Raw genomic sequence first — 18,578 nt, 5'->3', positions numbered from 1 at the left:
ACAATCTCTCTCTCTCACACACACACACACACACACACACACACACACACACACACACGCATGTCACGTGATCTGCATGGCACGTGACTTTACCGTCGCGGGAGATGAACACGCTTCGAAAATAGCCTCAACGTAGCCTCATTTCCATTCCCTCCCTCTCTCTCCCTCCCACCATCGCCTATCCCACTCTCCAGGCACCCCATATCTGTTTCTCTCTTTTCTCTCACCGGAAGCCTGGAGACCAGCACACCGAGTTGACTTTGGTTTTTTCATCAACTTTATAAACTTTTATTTTTTTACCTGGAATTAAATAAAAAGACGGAAAAGTTTCATATTTGTTGACCAAATCAGCAGAAACTAAGAAAAAGGAGCATTTGACAAACCAAAGCAGGTGAACAGAACACTAATACAGAGGTGGGGAAGATTTTCTTACTGAAGAATTTATTATTATTATTATTATTATTATAATTATTATAAAGAGCCGCTGTTATTTCTTGATTTATACCGCACCGTCACGGTTTTGCGCGTGAGACTGCGCTCCTTGCGCTTGCGCACTTCTTTTCGGGCTGTCGCGCGCAGAGTTTCACGGGGGTGTGTGTGTGATTGGGGTGGGGGTGCTTTAGGGACATGCATATATTTATGGCGAATTGCCAGGTGTAAGAGGGGGGAGGAAGGGTAGGGGCAGTTGGGGAATGAGGGGTAGAGGGCGTATTATTGTGTGGCACTTCCTTAGCGTGTCTATTTTGTACTGACCCCATGTGATAAGCTGGTGGGGGCAGGAGGGGGTGATAGCTGCAGCATAGGGGGCATGAGGCAGTTCAGAATGACTATATTAGGACAGTGGCCATGTCACTTGCTCTGGTGTCTGGACTCACTTTCCTGAGTCGATTCCTGTGCAAGTGAGTCGAGTCGCGTGAAGCGATTCAGTCCCGAGACGAGCTTTAAACCCCCCCAGAAAATGGTCATAGGGTATTGATTTATTTTCTATTTTATTCTTCTTTTTTGTAGTCTTAACAGTAGTCTTTGTAGTCTCAATTTGTCATCATGGACATTCGACACTATTCATTTTATTTAATTATATGGTTAAAATATTTGACATATTGTTGGGATATAAACGAGGAATGCAGTGAAATGTTTTCAGCACTGATTATTTCTTTATCATTGCGCTTTATCATGTTAAATTCCTCACCCAACTATGATATTTTTATTTACTATGCAAATAAAACTGAATCGAATAATGATAGCTAGTTATTGGATGCTCTATTGAATAGTAAAGTGTCAAGTCGTTTAATTGATTCCTGCTTAAGAATCCATTCAAATGTATAAAAGGGTCATTTGATAAACACATTGTGAAGAAAACTTTCAATACATTGTTATAAATAAATAAGATTTTTACTCTAGGGACTTTGTGGCAGTTTGAGTTTCGGAGGAGCTTCTGTTTTCTGTTTGGATGAGCTTTCCTCATACTTCTCTTTACTCTTGTCTTACATCAAATTGTATCTGTAAACTCAGGAGATTCATCCTGTTCGTTACCGGTCCCACGTGAAGCTCGCAGAGGGTGCGGATTTGTTAGCGATATTGTAAGTATTGCCATCTGTCTTGTGTAGCTTCCAAGAATAACGTGACAGGTCAACAGAGTCGTGTGACAACCAGACAACAGCAAAACACAAAAGTATACACTGCCCTCTTGTAGAGTCGCACTGAAAAGTTCAGAGGCTTAGTGAAATATCTTTATACATAAAAACAAAGAATATTGAAGAACTGGAATTTCTGTCAGGAACAGTAGTGTAACTGGAGTAACAATTTTAAGGTTTTCGTTGTCTAATCATGGTTGAGGAAGTCCGGAACGCTAGGATCTGGTTGGGAATAGTTAAGGACCTCTAACATTTGGGAAAGATAATAAAAAATCCCATAAATATTAAGTGTATTTAATCATTTTGTAATTGTTTTGAAGAGCCACAGGAAGATGCACCAGTGATGGATAGATAAAGCAGATAAAAGAGTAAATGAAGGAGAGAACGAAGGAAGGGATTGAAGATGGAAAATGCACTGCTCATGTGCGATAGCTGACAAGCTCTTGTCCTTTTTCGCACAAATATTTGCTCATGTCCCAAATCCACTCGCTGCATGCTGTGGCCTGATTTCTCTCTACTTGCTGCTGGTGGATGTTCTAAAGCGAATGTCGGCTGGCAAACATGCGCATTGTATTCATCCGTGATACACAGAGCAAGCTGGAAAAAAGACTTTGGGAAAAGTCTGAGGTGAGGTGGAGTTACGTGGCTGTGTTTCAATTTTGATATGTCCAGCGTGGAAAGAGACGGAGCAGGATAGAGATTTTCTTATATTCAAAATCTGACACAGGATAGAGTGAAATAAATGAGAGCAGGACAGACAGGACATGCGGCAAAGCGAAAAAGCATTCGACTCTGGATAAATAATAAAGCATAAAGGCAAATAGAATAAGGCAAAATCGTTGTATTAATCTAAAGTTTCTTGACTTCCTTTTCATTGCAGAACCAGATAAAATACCCCTGTAGTGTTTTCGTTTTGGGACAAAATACCTGACAATACAATATAATATGCATTATAAACCTACAATTTGTCCTTTACATATTTATTAATTTATTTATTTTTTACATATAAATGCCTCAGTTTGCAAAAGTAATAGGTTTCTCACTCAGAAGGTACAAATCAAAACATGTCTGAGAGTCTGCTTTAAATCTGCACAGCTTTATAATGCCAAAAGGTTCGAGTTCTTTCAAAATGCAGAGGCTTCTTTTTGAAACCGAACAAGATTTCAGACCGAGGATGACTAGCCTTCACGCTAGCTCTCCTCTAAATGCGCATCGGATGCTACTCAGGATGATTGATTTTTGGAGTCTGTATGCACTTGCATACTACGGTTTCTCAGGGCTTAAGGGTCTGGGTTACTGATGGGATTGTAGGGGGTTCAAGCCCTCCTGGTATCGCTAAGATGATACTTTGGGCCCTTGAGCAAGGCCCTTAACCCTCTGTGCTCCAGGGGTGCCGTATCATGGCTGACCCCTGCGTGCTGACCCCAGCTTCCTAAAATTACTGGGATATGGAAAGAGAATTCCACTGTGCTTTCAAAGACCTTTCTTTCTTTTCGTTTTATACGATTATCAAGAAAAAAGTGTTTGTTTTTTGAGATTTTGAGAAAATAGTTATACATTTACGTTGCGTGTTCAGCACTCGGCACATTTCCTGTTGCGTAAAGTCTTTCTGCTTTGTGTCCTCGTTCAATTTCGGGCCTTGACCTGTAATTTCTGGTTTTATAGTTCTTGTCCTGTAGCTATACCATTACTTGATGACCTTGTCTGATTGATATTTAACCTCTACAATTCCTTACTGTAATAGCGCTGATTTCATCCTAATACAGAAAGCAGAGCGTTTACACTCTTGTGCCCTGCCTTTCCATATGAGATTTAACAGTGTGCTGTTTAATAAAATAGTTCAAGATGGTGAAAAATAAATGACTTCTAATGTATTGACTGTCCATGCACATTTTCGTCTCGCTCTTCTTTTCCCTTAAGAGAAACATTTACATTAATAACCCGTGTGTTTACAGATGAGCTTCAGGATCCAGGAGGTTTGGTTTATAACGTCTAAATATCACCACCAGCCAGTTATTTTTCTCGCGCTGGGGCTTCTCGTGCTATTTTTTCAAACACTAAATAAAGCTCCAAAAGTATAGTGAATATAAAGCTCCAAAGTGAAAACGTGAATATACATCTGCGACTATAAAACACCATACAAATGAACTTGCGCTTTTTAAATTTGAAAAGGTGCGAGACTAGTTTTGTAACATGCCAACAGCATGCACAGTCACAGGAAGCACCAACCTTCATAAAACAGTATGCCAAAAGACACCGTTCTGTCTACATCAGGATCTGGGCAACTGTGCTATTTCTCACCACGTGTGTTACCAGTCAGGTACGGTGTGTTACCACCGATCATACCAATCACCAATCATTCATTGTGGACCGCCAGTTACTGCGTGAAACCCGGCAAATCTGCCACAGAGGCGTTTTGATACACGTTTGGCATATGCAGAAGCTCGAATTGTTCGAGGTGTTTTGAGCGGAAAGCACGCTTTAAGAGCAGAAGAAGACGAGAGATCAGGAAGACCTTTAACAAAACCGTTCAGCAACTTGTGGAACAGTCCACAACATTGCTGCTATTGTCGGTGTGCCATATGGAACAGTCTTTGCTCTCTTCCTGAAGATGAAGCTCCAGCTCAAAGGTCGCTGTTTTGACACCAGTGCGGAGATCCAGCGTGAATCGCAGAAAGTGCTTCACATGCTTTGAAAAGAAGACTTTCAGGACACATTCCAGAAGTGGCAGGAATTCTGGAGGCACTGTATTGCTGTGCAAGGGGACTGTTTTTGAAAGTGATAGTGTGTGATCAACAGATACGTAAAGTGCTTTCTTGTAAACAGAACTCGTCTGGAAACCTTTTGATAACAACTCATACATCATTTTCAAACCTGAAGTGTATGTTGGTTAGTCTTACAGGTGTTTTTCAGAGTCGTTTCCATTCCCACAGTGTACTGTACATACAGGCAGGTTATCAGGTTACCTGGATTTGCACTATCCTCCTTAGGTCTTATTGGTTGTAACTCGTGGGGTAGTGGCAACATAGTGTTTAAGGCAAAGGGGTGATTTCGAATCCCAGCCACACCAAGCTGCCCCTCTTATTCCCCTGAGCAAGACCCTTAACCTCATAGCTGCCTAGTTGCATGAATGAGATCAATGTAAGTTGTTCTGGTAAGATCTACCAAATGCCATGAATGCAGATATTCAGGGCAGAAATATTAAAATCTAGATATTATATATATTTTTTCAGCATTCACATGATCTTTCTGAAGATTATCATGGTAGCATGATGGGTTCTCCATGTGAGGTTGGACCAAATGTAACCATTATGGGGTTCTCGTCAGATATACCAGGCTGTTCAGATGTTCCTGTTGGGTATCAAGGGTCTTTTAAAGGCTGCATGGTGTTACCCGAGCATTGATTACTCGAAGATGCAGTGTCAGGGAATATCGGTTTGCTGTTTCGTACATAGGCAATCATTAAGCTTTATTATCTTGCAGGAAAATTATGAAGGCAATGTATTACTTTTGTTGTAATAATAGGTCAAAAATGGATGTGATATGGACATCAGAAATACAAAGAAACATTTCTCTTGCTTGTTCACTGATGTTATATACACCAACCAGGCATACCAATATGATCACCTGCCTAATATCGTGTTGGTCCCCTTTTGCTTCCAAAACAGTTGTGACCCATCGACTTCTTAAGCAGTGTGAGTTACAGTAATTCGTCTGTTGGCTCGGACCACACGGACCAGCCTTCGTGCCCCACGTGCATCAGTGAGCCTTGGCCACGCGAGACCCTGTCGCCGGTTCACCACTGTTCCTTCCTTCGAGCACTTTTAATAGATTCTGACCACTGCAAACCAGGAATATCCCACAAGAGCTGCAGTTTTGCAGATGCTCTGACCCAGACGTCTAGACGTCACAATTAGTCAAACTCGCTCAAATCCTTACGCCCCTTTTTTTTTGCTTCTAACATCAACTTTGAGGACAAAATGTTTATCTGCTGCCTAATAAATACATCCACCCATTAACAGGTGCCATCATGAAGAGATAATCAGTGTTGTTCACTTCATCAGTCATAATATTATGCCTAAACGGTGTGTGTATATATAAGTAATGGCTGACGGACCTCCATGAAGACAAACGTTCGGCTCCATTGACCGTACATTTTCTTTTTTTCTCTCTCCTAGTGATGAGTCGCAGTATTGTGCGCCAGAGTAAGTTCCGGCATGTTTTTGGTCAACCTGCGAAAGCCGAGCAGAGCTACGATGACATTCGGGTTTCCAAGGTGACATGGGACAGCTCGTTCTGTGCGGTCAACCCGAAGTTCCTGGCAGTTATTGTGGAGTCCAGTGGAGGAGGAGCATTTTTGGTTTTGCCCCTTTCAAAGGTAAGAATAATAAGAAGTAGTGGAGTACAGGCAGTTGAGGGTAAAGGCCATGCTGGGCCGTGGTGCTAAGATTTGAGCTTACGACCTTCCGTTTCAAGAATGTGCACAGCCTTAACTTAATCAAAAAACTGTATAGAGAAAAGTAAAGTAGAGAAATTGTTGATGACGATATGTTAATCTTATGATGACGATAGAGATACGACAAAATTGTTACAAATATTTGAATTTTTGCGTGGCAGGCAAATGTAGCGGCAAATCTTCCTGTGCTCGTCCATGTGCCTGCTGCCACATACATACATACTGTAGCGTGTTTACAGTACAATCCTGTAAATTGCCGTTTTGCTTCATTATGTACTGGAATGTGTTTAATTATGAATAAATTACAGTACACTACCCCATACTGATCTGCATTCTTTAAGACTCCTGGGTAGGCTAGGCCATGTCGTAAGTCGGGGACCAGCTGTAATATCTTATCATCTCATCACACTTTAATGTCTATGTTGTAACATCTTCCAGCCAAACAATCAGGAGTGGCTTATTAGTTGCTTGAAAGGCGATCTTTCAAATTTCAAATTTATTTCTATATCTTTTCACAATGGCCATTGTCTCAAAGCAGCTCTACAAAACTTTAAGGATTAAAGGAAAGGTTGTGTATTTATCCCTGATGAGCAGCCTGGGGGGACTGTGGCAAGGAAAAACTCCCTTAGATGTTATGAGGAAGAAACCTTGAGAGGAACCAATGTGGGGATTAGACTTTGGATTGATTGGTTCTTGTCAAGATGAAATGTCTTGTCACCAGGAGCTTATTGCATTTGTTTGCTGCATGTATTCCATGAGATCTCTATGGCCAAATGTCTGTGATCATCTGAAGTCTGAAGTGACTCGAGTGGCTTCCAAAATCGAATCAAAAGTGGATCTAAATGTGGATTGGGACATTTTACGAGAGAGTAATGTGAGAGTTACGGTTGTGTATATATTCAGTGGTGTTAAGACCAAAAGGGAGTCTCATTTACCTGGAAAACCTGTGACGTGTTGCTTGGGATCATCTGAAAAACACAAATTTTAATTCAATCCTTTTTGCCTGAATGGAACACAGTCAATCATAGAGGTACCTCCAAGGAACCGTTTTCAGAAGACAGTTTGCTGGTCTCTTGTGTATGTTTTGATGGACATGATTTCATTGATATGTATAGGTGAGCAAATCAGAAAAAAAAAAGCCAAAGCAATCGGAGAAAAATATTCTTGTGAGCAAAGAGTTTAGAGAGGTCAAACCATTCAGAAATTCAGGAGGAGGAGGGGGAGTGTCTCTAAACAAGCTTCTGAAGATATTGCTGTCTTAAAGAAGGAGGACGTACCTCATGTGGAATCCTTTTTTTTTTTAAATCAGGAAGCATGGGCAGAATGCTAACGAGGGAAACCCCTCCCCCCAGTATTGCTGCTGTTTATGTCAGCTGGAAAAATTGTGTGCCATTTTCCTCTGGTGCCAGCTATCATTGTCACCTGGTAGTGAATAATGAATCAGTCCTGAGAAGTGATTAGCAACCTCAAAATTGTTGCTAACTGCTGCAATCCATGCTTCTCCAGGTGTAATCTGGAGCCTGAACTATTACTGTCCCACACAAATCTCTCACCTGTTAACACCAACTGGTTATTTTGCTGTGAAATCTGTAAGCAAACGGGGGTCAGGGGGTAGATCAGTATAACAGAGTGTGCTTTTAGAAAACTGCCCTACCACCCCTTATATGGACGCTGTCTATTTTGTGATCGCAGCCTTGTGTCCATATCGGACCATCATTAAGGGTATTATCAAAATATAAATACAGTTCTCCTTGTTTTCGGGGAATGCAGTATGCAGACTCATTACACAGACACATGAGCATGTAGCAGCAAACAGCTTAACAGACAACCTATAAATACCCTGCCTGCTTTCTCACCCGGCCCAGTTCCAGAAAGGTCAGAATCAAAACTGCCTTTTCATCGCCTCGTCACAGGGTTATAAATACACACCGGGGAAGCAAGAAGCCCAGGAAAGAAACTCACTCACATACAGAAACTCACCTGGAATCATTTGAATTAGCACAGTTTTATTTTAGGGGCGTAATCAAACCTGAGCTAGACCCTGGGTATGAAAAATGGAAAATTAGATGTTTAAATTTATCAGACTCTAAAACTGACACTGAAAACAGAGCTCTAGATTAATAAGCAAACTCGTGAAAAGACCTGGGGGTTTCCAGGGGGTGGCACAGAGTGGCAACTGCTACCCTAAGAAAACAAATTGCCACCCCATCTACCACCCCAGCACTGGTATCCCAACGTTTAAAATATAAATTAAATCAGTCTCCTTGACCGATTTACAATAGCGGCACTTCAATGTGATGACAAAAAAAAAATAAAAAATACCCGTAAATAATGGGAAAAAAAATCTCGTCTTTCTTTTCCTCTATGCTTTTATTAAAGCGTAGTATGAACAAAGGTCTCTTTGACGAAGTGAAATCAAACACCTTCAATGCAACCAGCCTGATCACTGATCACAAACAAATGACTCTCTCCAGCCCTTTTAACCATTCGAAGCATTTGTATAAATATACCTTTAAATATATTATTATAGTAAATTATTTTTCAATATCTTCACTTGTATTAATAAATAACTTTTTTTTTTCAAAAGTATGTTGTTCAGTAGCCTGCGTCTTCAGGATTGTCCAAACCTTTGACAAGTGATGCAATGCATTTTGCTTTTTTTAAATGTGGTTTCTGTGTATTTGTGTTTTTGACCAGTACTTGATACATTGAGGCTTTGTATGTATATGTAGTTTGTATTGTTTGTCATGCTTCGTAAATGAAACTTGTAATAGACTTAAAATCGCTACAGGTTTGTGCAGAATTCAAGAAACAGAAGTTATATATATCTTACCATCTCATTTCATGTATGTCTTTGAATTGAATGGAATGCTAGTTTAAACTAATGCTAGGTGCTAGTGTGAAATTTGCTGAAAGAAAGCGTGTGCGTGTGTGTGTGCCGTTTGCCAAACAATTTACACATAAGACTTTTTCACTAAAGGCTTTTTTATTCAGGTTTATGCTTAAAATTACAAATCTCACGAATTTAAGACAAATGTTTTAGTCGCTTACTTTAACCTAACGTTAAATTGTTTCCCCAAACAAATTGTTTTCATGTAAAATGTGATTCTAGCAGCCAAGAAACACTCAGGAATTTTATAGGCTTCCTGAGTAAAACCAATGTTGTGTCTAAAAGCGCTCACTATCTCCTGTATAGTGGACTGTATCGAGTGTCGGCCATTTTGTAGAGTTCGAATTCTGAGTGAACGACTCAACAACATTCCCTACATTTGTTTACTCGTTTATACCCACAATGCATTTTGATTTTGAATGTACATTCAAGCTACTTCAGCTAACGCTCTGTTTCCCCATACCGCAACACAAGAAAATGAAAGATGGCAGTACATTTAAGGACTCTGTTGTCAGCTCGAGGACACTGACAGGAAATCCTAAGAAAATGTTCGGTTCATAATGTATGCTCATTTTCCTGTTTATTCTTGTCTGTCTTTATTTTGTTGTTTATTTTAGTAGTTTTTGTTCTCTTTGTTCTTATCATCAGAATCAGAAGAATCATTTATCGGCTGCATGTACAAAGAATTTGCCATCGTGTGCTGGTGCTATAAAAATATGAAAAACTAGAAAAGATATAATAATAAAAAAGTGTAAAGACATTAACTATACGGCTTGTGCAGGGTTTGTGAAGTGAGGCAGTGCATTACATCAAATAATGTGTGACAGTGATTATTTTTCCAGAATAGGTCCAAGGTGCATGGTTGCAATAAAGTAGGCTTAGAGGGGTGAATTTCCAAGCTGCACTTGTCCTCCATCATCCCATAAAATGGTAATGAATGAAATACTTATTATTATTAAATATAATCATAATAACCCCAAATAGCAGCGAGAAAATATAAATATATAAAAATAGAGAAAATAAAGTTGTAGTTGTCTTTGGTACCCAAACTGGATTTGCCTTAATGTATGTATGTATGTATGTATGTATGTATGTATGTATGTATGTATGTATGTATGTATGTCACTCATTAGGGATAAACTAATAAGGAACAAACTTGTAGGTTATATATTCCAACTTCATAAAGTTTTGACCTTCTGTAAAGCTTTTAAATCTTTTTCTGACAATGTCCATTGTGAAACCCCTATACCAGGGGTCGGCAACCCAAAATGTTGAAAGAGCCATATTGACCAAAAAAAAAAAAATAAATCTGTCTGGAGCCGCAAAAAATTAAACGCCTTATATAAGCCTTATAATGAAGGTAATGTAAGCGTCTATATTACCCCCTTAGTATCAAAATGATAAGTAGGCTACAAATACATAGTGAGCATTCATGATTAAATGTTTATTTTCCCTGCAGCGCATCCTGGAGAGAATGACGCACCACGTGACTACTCTGTTTTTTCTGTTTTTGAAGTCTGAAAATAGGTGCTCTGAAATTTTAATGAATGAATCCTTCATGTAGTCACCATCTGTGAACGATTTCCCACGCTTTATTATCTCCCGGGTTGCAACAAAACTAGCAGCAGTAGTGGAGTTTGGAGATGCAATCCACTTCTTAAATTTATCTTTGCGCTCCTCTAATTTTTCCAGAAGTAATGCAATCGCACTTTTTCTCTCACTCCCAACTGGGTACTTGGCTGCAAATGTAGCATGCTTTCCCTGGAAATGTCTTTCCACATTACTCTTTTTGTTATTTGACAACTTCTCATTACAAAGCAAACATGCAGGCAATCCTTCCGCATTGGCAATGAAAGCAAATGATTCGGTCCAAGAACTGTTGAATCCTCTGTTCTCCTCAGCTATCTTTCTCTTTTTCCCCTTGGGATCCATGGCCCATGACACACCCGCCGGTTTGTTTGTTTGTTTTTCAGCATCACGGCGATCTGACAGAAACGTGTTTCGCAGTTTTTTTTTGACGTAAATCTTCGTTGACAGAAATGTTGAAATTAAATATTTATTATACACATTTTTACAACGTTGAAAAACGTTAAGAATGTTTATTAATTTATATCGTACTGAAATAATATTATATTATTATTTTTTTTTTTTGAAAAGCTCCAGGAGCCACTAGGGCGGCGCTTAAGAGCCGCATGCGGCTCTAGAGCCGCGGGTTGCCGACCCCCGCCCTATACAAACAAAACTTTATTGAGCTATTCTTAAAGAATTAAAAGAACCCTTAGTTTTTGCAGGTTGATATGAACTTTGTGGACAAAGGTTTGTAGACATTTGACCATCACACCAATATGTACTTGTCTCCTTTTTCTTTTTTTTTTTTTTTTTTTTTTGCTATTAAACGCCATTCCTCTGGGAAGGCTTTCCACCAAAATTTTGGAGCGTGACAGTCTGGGTTTGCGGTAGATCATGCACTGATGTTCCAATTCTTCCCAGAGATGTTCAGTGGGGGTTTGGTCAGGACTCAAATCATATCCTAATGGATCTTACTTTGTGCACAGGAACATCGTCATGCTTGAAGAAGTCTGCACCTTTTGAAAGGAAACTGTACTTTCCAAAGACGTTTTAGACATTTCTGTGCTTCAAAATCTGTGGCAATAATTAATTAATTATTAATTAGTGACCAGCTTACAAAGATTATAAAGATGTTCTGGAGATACTCGGAACTCGGAAATGCTGTCAGTTAACGTTTGGTTTGTGTTACACATCGTAGGTGGGACGTGTGGACAAGAATTATCCCCTGGTGGTGGGACACTCAGGGCCCGTCCTGGACATTGACTGGTGTCCCCACAATGACAACATCTTGGCAAGTGGCTCTGAAGATACCACTGCCATGGTAAATATTCATCCCTCTTTCATCTACATACTCACATATTCTTTATCCATCGCATTCATACTTCATTAATCTGTTGCAAAAGCATTCTATTGTTTTTCCTACTTTGAAGATACGTTTGGAAAGTAAATGGCTGTTTATATAATGTGTTTCCCTGATGACTTTCTGATTATTATCCATACTTTTTCCGTTTTTTTTTCCTCGTAGCAGCACATTACATGTAAGTACGGAGGAATGTCGGTTCCGTCATGCTGTAACACGGTCACGTCTGGTGCCAAAAACTCACTTCAGCTGTCATATAGTGAGGGTGTGTTCATACTTCAAGAACACTGACATGGCATTTCTGGAATATCAGGGACTATGTTAACATTATAGAACCGATGTATCGTACTAAAATCTTTGTAATAGTGAAAGATTTATGGATTTTAGCAGATGCTCTTAATCAAGAAGAATTTATAATAAACTGCTCATTTATACAACAAAGCATTTAAGGGTTAAGGGCCGTACTCAAGGGCCCAGCTTGGTAGTGCTGGGATTTGAACTCACAGCCTTCTGATGTAGATGTCCAATATCTTAACCACTGAGCTTCCTCTTACCTACATTTACTGTATTGTGTCATTAAAACACAATAAAAAAAGAACAATACTGGTAGGTCAGTAAGGAACATATTGCATATAAAAAGAAGGATTTCCTGCAAAAAAAATAGAAAGAGAGGTGCTTTATTTTTCAGAACAGTGAAATTCTTTCTTCATATATCAGAGAGATGTTGAGCTCAGAGCTCAGGGTCAGCAATGATACATCCCCCTGGAGCAGAGATGGTTAAGGGCCTTGTTGAGGGCCACCGGAGCACAAACCCCCAACCCTCCGATCAGTAACCTAGAGCCTTATCCACTGAGCCACGTCCTCTTCAAGTCAAAGTCTCCAGAGGAACTCCAGAAAATCTTTAGCCAATATATTTTGAGGAGGGGTTTATATGTGAAAAAAATATTTGAAGGTATCTTTGCGACTTTATATTTAGAAGACTTTTTCACAGAACCTAAAAGCAGCTCTGGCTTCATAAAAAGCTCTGTAGTCTTATTACAAGCAGACTCTCATGTAACACATGTTTATTTTCAGCTGAGCCTAGATCACATACTTCCCTCATAATTAGCCCTACACTGACCTTGATTATTTTGTGCTATGCTGTTTCCCTGATCTCATGATCTGGCCAAGTGGTCGGATTATGATAAGATGAGGTCTACATAGGTTTATAGAACGTAGTTTTTTTTTTTCTTTCAGTGGTGCTAATTAAATACAGTAAAAAAAAAAAAAAAGTGCTGATCTGTTTAGTGACTAATCGATTCGCATCTGTGCATCGGCACAAAAGTTAACAATGTGATGCATCGGTTTAAAAAAGCGTGCATCGGATACAAGTTTGTATTGCAATCGTTTTGAACATATTTGCATCTGTAAAAAAACCCGATTCATTCATAAAGAATTATTAGTAGATGCACTACACTTTCAATTTTTTCGAAAGCGACTAATAATTTCTGACCAATATTTGATATGTAGATTGATTTCTCTTCGCTAAACTGTTTCTCGAGCGCGTTCTCACACTACAGAAACCGAGGCGTGTCCTGAGAGTCACATAGATCACAGATTAACATGGCAGAGGTAGAGCTGCGTCTTCCTGGAGACACAACAGGAAAATAAAGTTTGGGTTTGGTTAATCTTTTTGGTTTTTTTGCACTACGAAGGCGTGTTTGTGAAGGTGTTAGAAGTCAGAAGACACTTAAGTGAATTTATGATTTGCTGCCTGAACGAAAGAAATAAAAGTGAACTATCTGTACCACATTGAATTGCAAACCATCATATTCTTTTCATGGCATCATATTGCCTTGAATCGCATTGTGTAATTGCGTCGTAAAAGAGCTGACTCGTATTGCATTGGTAGCTGCTTCACATCCAGATGTGAATCTCATCAGCCTCAGTTATGGAGATGAACATCCCTACTGTAAATCATTGCTGTCATTTTTTTCCACACAGGTATGGCAGATCCCAGACCACACTCCAACACGTCCCATCAGTGAGCCCATTGTGGTGCTGGAGGGCCACTCCAAGCGCGTGGGCATCGTCAGCTGGCACCCCACTGCCCGCAACGTCCTTCTCACTGCAGGTGTGCGATCTCAACTTGCTATGCTCAGTTTTCACCTGCAGATGTCAGCATCTGAGTTCTGATACATGTTCTTAATTATGTGTGACAGGCAGTGACAATCTGATCATAATCTGGAATGTGGGCACCGGAGAGGCTTTGATCTCGATGGACGATCACCCAGACCTCATCTACAACGTCAGCTGGAACCACAACGGAAGCCTGTTTTGTACAACTTGCAAAGACCGCCGTGTTCGTGTTTGCGACCCTCGCAAGAGAGAGGTGGTGGCTGTGAGTATAACGGAAACAAGGAAGCAAAGTTAAAAGCAAGAAAGCACATTGTTAAAAAATGATCCAGCTGCTGCCTCTTTGGGATCATGACCTAGTTATAAGGGAGTGTGTTATAGCAACCCAATTAAAAAATTTAGATCAGTGTTTTAATTCTCATTAAGACAGAGAGAGTGGAAAGTGTCATTGTCAGACGGTGCCTTACACTGCTTTTCACATTCCACATGGGACCCAAACTAGATGTTCAATATTTCTTTTGCAGATCTGATGAATTGTGTGTATGATGTCTGATTTGTTTGCATTCCCAGAGTAGTCCATGCCTCTTTTTGAGAAGATTCTAGTATGTTATAAAATGTAAATAAATACGTTTATTTCTATTGTGACCCTCCCACTGATCACAATCATTATCAGGAAGCATAACAAGTAAAACGAATCCCAAGTCTCACAGGTTGTATAGAAAAAATTATAGGAAGCAAAGATTTGAGTTAAAGAATCCTTTCTTTGTGCTTGCAGGAGAGACTGGCACCACATGAAGGCATCAGGCCCATGAGAGCCATCTTCACCAAAGAGGGTAACATCTTCACTACAGGCTTTACCAGAATGAGTCAAAGGGAGCTTGGTCTCTGGGACCCGGTAAGAAGACACTTCGCACTTTCTTTCTCCTCCTGAAATCATATACACACCGTGAAACATTGCATAGATGGAAGACGCACAGCTAATGTGTCATAGACGAGTGTGGACTAGTGTGTAAATGAGACCATTACAACGGCAGTCTCTCATTCCATGTGGTGAAATGATTCTTAAATTCTAATAGTAACAGAAATAAGATAATCATTAAGCATGGATGAGAGTCTACATCGGTGCATTGATTCCGCTGTTATAGCAAGTACACATACAGCATTTCTCGGGTTTTCTGTCCAAACCGTGTTTCGAAATGCATAGAATGAATTTTTATTTGTGAACTGCAGACAAACTTCGAGGAACCCATTGCACTTTTGGAGCTGGACACAAGTAATGGGGTCTTATTGCCATTTTATGATTCGGACACCAGCCTGGTATATCTATGTGGTAAGGTATGTGCAGCAGTTATTCCCATCAAGCACCATTTCAATCCCAGCAGTGTCCAGTATAAGAGGTCTCACTTGTGTTTGCCTCCAGGGGGACAGCAGCATTCGCTATTTCGAGATCACAGACGAGCCACCCTATGTGCACTACCTCAGCACATACAGTAGCAAGGAGCCACAGCGAGGCATGGGTTTCATGCCTAAGAGAGGGGTTGATGTTAGCAAGTGTGAGATTGCCAGGTGAGCTTGAGCTGGAGTATGTACACAAAGGATTGGATGTTAGTGTGGGGCTTGTCTGGGCATCTGCACACACCTGTCACTTTATTAGGTACACCTGTTTTTACATGTGATTATCCAATCAGCCAATCAAGATCATTTTTAACCCAGTTTGGAGGAGCCTGTACCCACTGTAGCCTCAGATTGCTGCTCGTCTGACAGGAGCGGAACCTGATTTTTACTCTTGCTGCTGAAGCTCGTCCGACTCGGTGTTTCACATGTTTTGCATTCTGAGATGCTTTTCTGCTCAACACGGTTGCATAGGGTGGTTATTTGAGCTTCTGTACCCATTCAGTCAGCTCGAGCTGATCCCACAGTTCTCTTCTTACCAGCATCAACCGTTCATTAAATGTTTTTTGTTTTCTACACCATTCTTTGCAAATTCCAGAGACTGTGGTGTGTACACAGCTCACAGGATCGACCGTTTCTGAAATACTCACACTGTCACAAGCATGCCACAGTCAGTGAGATCACAGTTTTCTTTATTCCCCACGATTTTGGGCAAAGCACTGCTGCCACACGATTGGCTTTTTGGATTAACATCAGATACGTTCGCGATGAGGCTTTAGCATTTTCGATTCTGTGTGTTCAGATTGTACAAGCTTCATGAGAGGAAGTGTGAGCCCATCATGATGACAGTCCCTAGAAAGGTAAGTATTTAAGCGAATACTGCCCCAAATACAAAAAAGTTGAAACACGGTGTAAAATGTAAAAAAAAACCAGAATTCAGTGATTTGCAAATCTCATAAACCCATTTTTTAAAATTCACAATAGAAATATAAAAAGCATTTCTATTTCTATTATTTTACGGAGAAAATTATGGCTGCAACATGTCTCAAAAAAGTTGGGACAGGGCAACAAAAGTCTGGAAAAACTAAGTGATTGTGGAATGGGCAGCTTGCACATGAAAAGGCTCCATCGATGCTGAACAGTCTATACAGGTTTTAGAGCAACAAAACTTCCATTCAGAAAATTTCAGAGAAGTCCTTGCATATTTGAGCAATACTGCATCTTAAACAATAGCATGACTTTGTAGGAGAAGAGTCCAGGTGCTGAACTGGCCTGCCTTCAGTCTAGACCTTTTACCGTTTGAAAACTCTTGGCGCTTCACAAAACGAAAAATACAACAAAGAACACGCAGAACTGTTGAGCAGCTAGAATCCTGTACCAGACACATATGGGACAACCTTCTTCCCCAAAACTTCAGCAACTATCTCACCCAGTTCCCAGTTTTATACAGACAGAAGACATGATGCTACGCAGGGGTAAACATGGCCCTGTCCCAACTTTTTTGAGACATGTTGCAGTCATTAAAATTCAAAACGACCTTAAAAAAAAATAATACAAAGGTGTATATATTCCCAGTTTAAATATTTTATATGTTTTTTGTTTTATTGTGAATAGAATATGGAGTTATAAGATTTTCCCATCTTTTTCCAACTTTTTAGGAATTGGGGTTGTATGATTTGCCAAACAAACAGTGTAACCATATAAACAGCGTTTTTTTTTTTTAACAACACATGAAAGTCGAGCTCTAGGAAAATCCTAATGATTTTTCTTTTGTCCTCTCCAGTCAGATCTGTTCCAGGATGACCTCTATCCAGACACGGCAGGTCCAGATCCTGCACTGGAGCCTGAAGAGTGGCTGGAGGGGCGCGATGAAGACCCCCTCCTAGTCTCCCTGAGGGATGGCTACATTCCCCCAAAAAGCAGAGAGCTGAAGGTGGCTAAGAAGAATGTTTTGGACACCAGGGCTGCGCCTCGCAGGAGCATGTCGGCCGTCGATGGAAGCAGCTTGCCAGTGAGTACACTGTTCACCTCTCACTCGTATTCCATTCCCTTCATCACCTCTTCACCCTGTTACACCATTCAAATTCAATTCCTTCAGAGCTTTTTACCCTGTACCTTGCTTTCCATTTCATGTTTCCTGCCTTCTAAATGTTTTTTTTCCCATTCTGTTCTTGTCCCTCTGCCCTAACCCCTTGTTCTTTTTCCCCTCTTTCTTTCTTCCATCGACTGTTACTTCACACCCCTTTTTTCTACTCTTGTTCCTCCTGTATTTTCCTTGCTAGCCTCAGTTGTTGGAAAAGCTAATAGAGGAGATTCAGAGTCTGAAGGCTGCAGTTCTCTCTCAAGAAAAGCGAATCTGTGATTTAGAGAATAAGCTCTCCAAGTACTCCAACGGCACAGTCTGAATGATGCAGTAAAGCACAGTTACGCCTCTACACACACTGCCCAACCACCCTAACCCCTTTCTATATGCACACACATATTCCCTGTTACCACAACATCCACCCAAGTGCATTCATGGCTAAACAATTTCAGATAACGAGGCTATGAGTGCCAGTTAAAATGCTTTTACTAACGCCTTACATCTTTCCCAAATGTAGAATATAAAAGGATCATTATTGCACAACTTGGCAACCTAAAGCCAACTTGAATCAAAATGGTATACACTTAGCAGCCATCTTAATATGAACCACCTTCATACCATGCAATTATCCAATCAGCCAATCATTTGACAGGTGCATAATAATGGGGCAGATACATCGGAAGAACATCACCAGTCCAGTTTAAGTGAGTCTGTACCCCAAAAGCCTGATTTCTGTGGGAACCCAATAGAAACTTCTCCTCGTGTTTTGACGTATTGAGATACTCTATATGGATACGGTTGTGGAAAACATCCCATTCCACATTTTGTCATTAAACCCTCCAACCTTCTGGGAAGATGTTCCACTAGATTTTGGAGTGTGGTGCCACAAGGGTGTTAGTAAAATTATGTACTGTTGTAGGTGAGGTGAGGAGGCCTGGGGTGCAGTCAGCATTCCAGTTCATCCCAATGATGTTCAATATGGTTGTAGAGCTCTATAGCAGATCTTCCACTCCAACCCATGTGAAGCATATCTTCATGGAGGAATGTCATGCTGGAACAGGTTTGGGTCTCCAAAACCT

General features: G+C 40.3%; 1 protein-coding gene across 3 annotated transcripts; it reads left to right on the top strand.

The window, feature by feature from the left end:
• Positions 1-117: 117 nt before the first annotated feature.
• Positions 118-18,423, top strand: coro6 (coronin 6). 3 transcript variants are annotated; one of them, XM_046868690.1, is made up of 11 exons: positions 122-414; positions 5,813-6,012; positions 11,748-11,870; positions 13,893-14,022; positions 14,111-14,289; positions 14,800-14,919; positions 15,255-15,359; positions 15,445-15,590; positions 16,219-16,276; positions 17,200-17,427; positions 17,699-18,423. In XM_046868690.1, exons 2-11 carry the CDS (start codon positions 5,815-5,817, stop codon positions 17,819-17,821), a joined length of 1,410 nt encoding a protein of 469 aa, XP_046724646.1. In that variant the 5' UTR covers positions 122-414; positions 5,813-5,814; the 3' UTR covers positions 17,822-18,423. The 3 variants fall into 3 exon arrangements, with proteins under 3 accessions (XP_046724645.1, XP_046724644.1, XP_046724646.1); XM_046868689.1 differs by having other exon boundaries at positions 118-391; positions 17,200-17,840; XM_046868688.1 differs by having other exon boundaries at positions 119-414; positions 17,200-17,840.
• Positions 18,424-18,578: the final 155 nt, after the last annotated feature.

This window comes from Silurus meridionalis, chromosome 15 (genome assembly GCF_014805685.1).
Source record: "Silurus meridionalis isolate SWU-2019-XX chromosome 15, ASM1480568v1, whole genome shotgun sequence".
NCBI classification, from domain to species: domain Eukaryota; kingdom Metazoa; phylum Chordata; class Actinopteri; order Siluriformes; family Siluridae; genus Silurus; species Silurus meridionalis.
Note: the sequence above shows the minus strand (reverse complement) of the source record. Positions and strands in the feature narration are given on the sequence as shown.

Excerpts from the sequence above, each read along its gene's own strand:
- coro6 (XM_046868689.1), top strand. The coding sequence starts at position 5,815 with ATGAGTCGCAGTATTGTGCGCCAGAGTAAGTTCCGGCATGTTTTTGGT. Across the intron at positions 14,920-15,254 it reads AGCTTGGTCTCTGGGACCCG|ACAAACTTCGAGGAACCCAT; the intron begins GTAAGAAGACAC and ends TGTGAACTGCAG. Across the intron at positions 16,277-17,199 it reads TGATGACAGTCCCTAGAAAG|TCAGATCTGTTCCAGGATGA; the intron begins GTAAGTATTTAA and ends TGTCCTCTCCAG.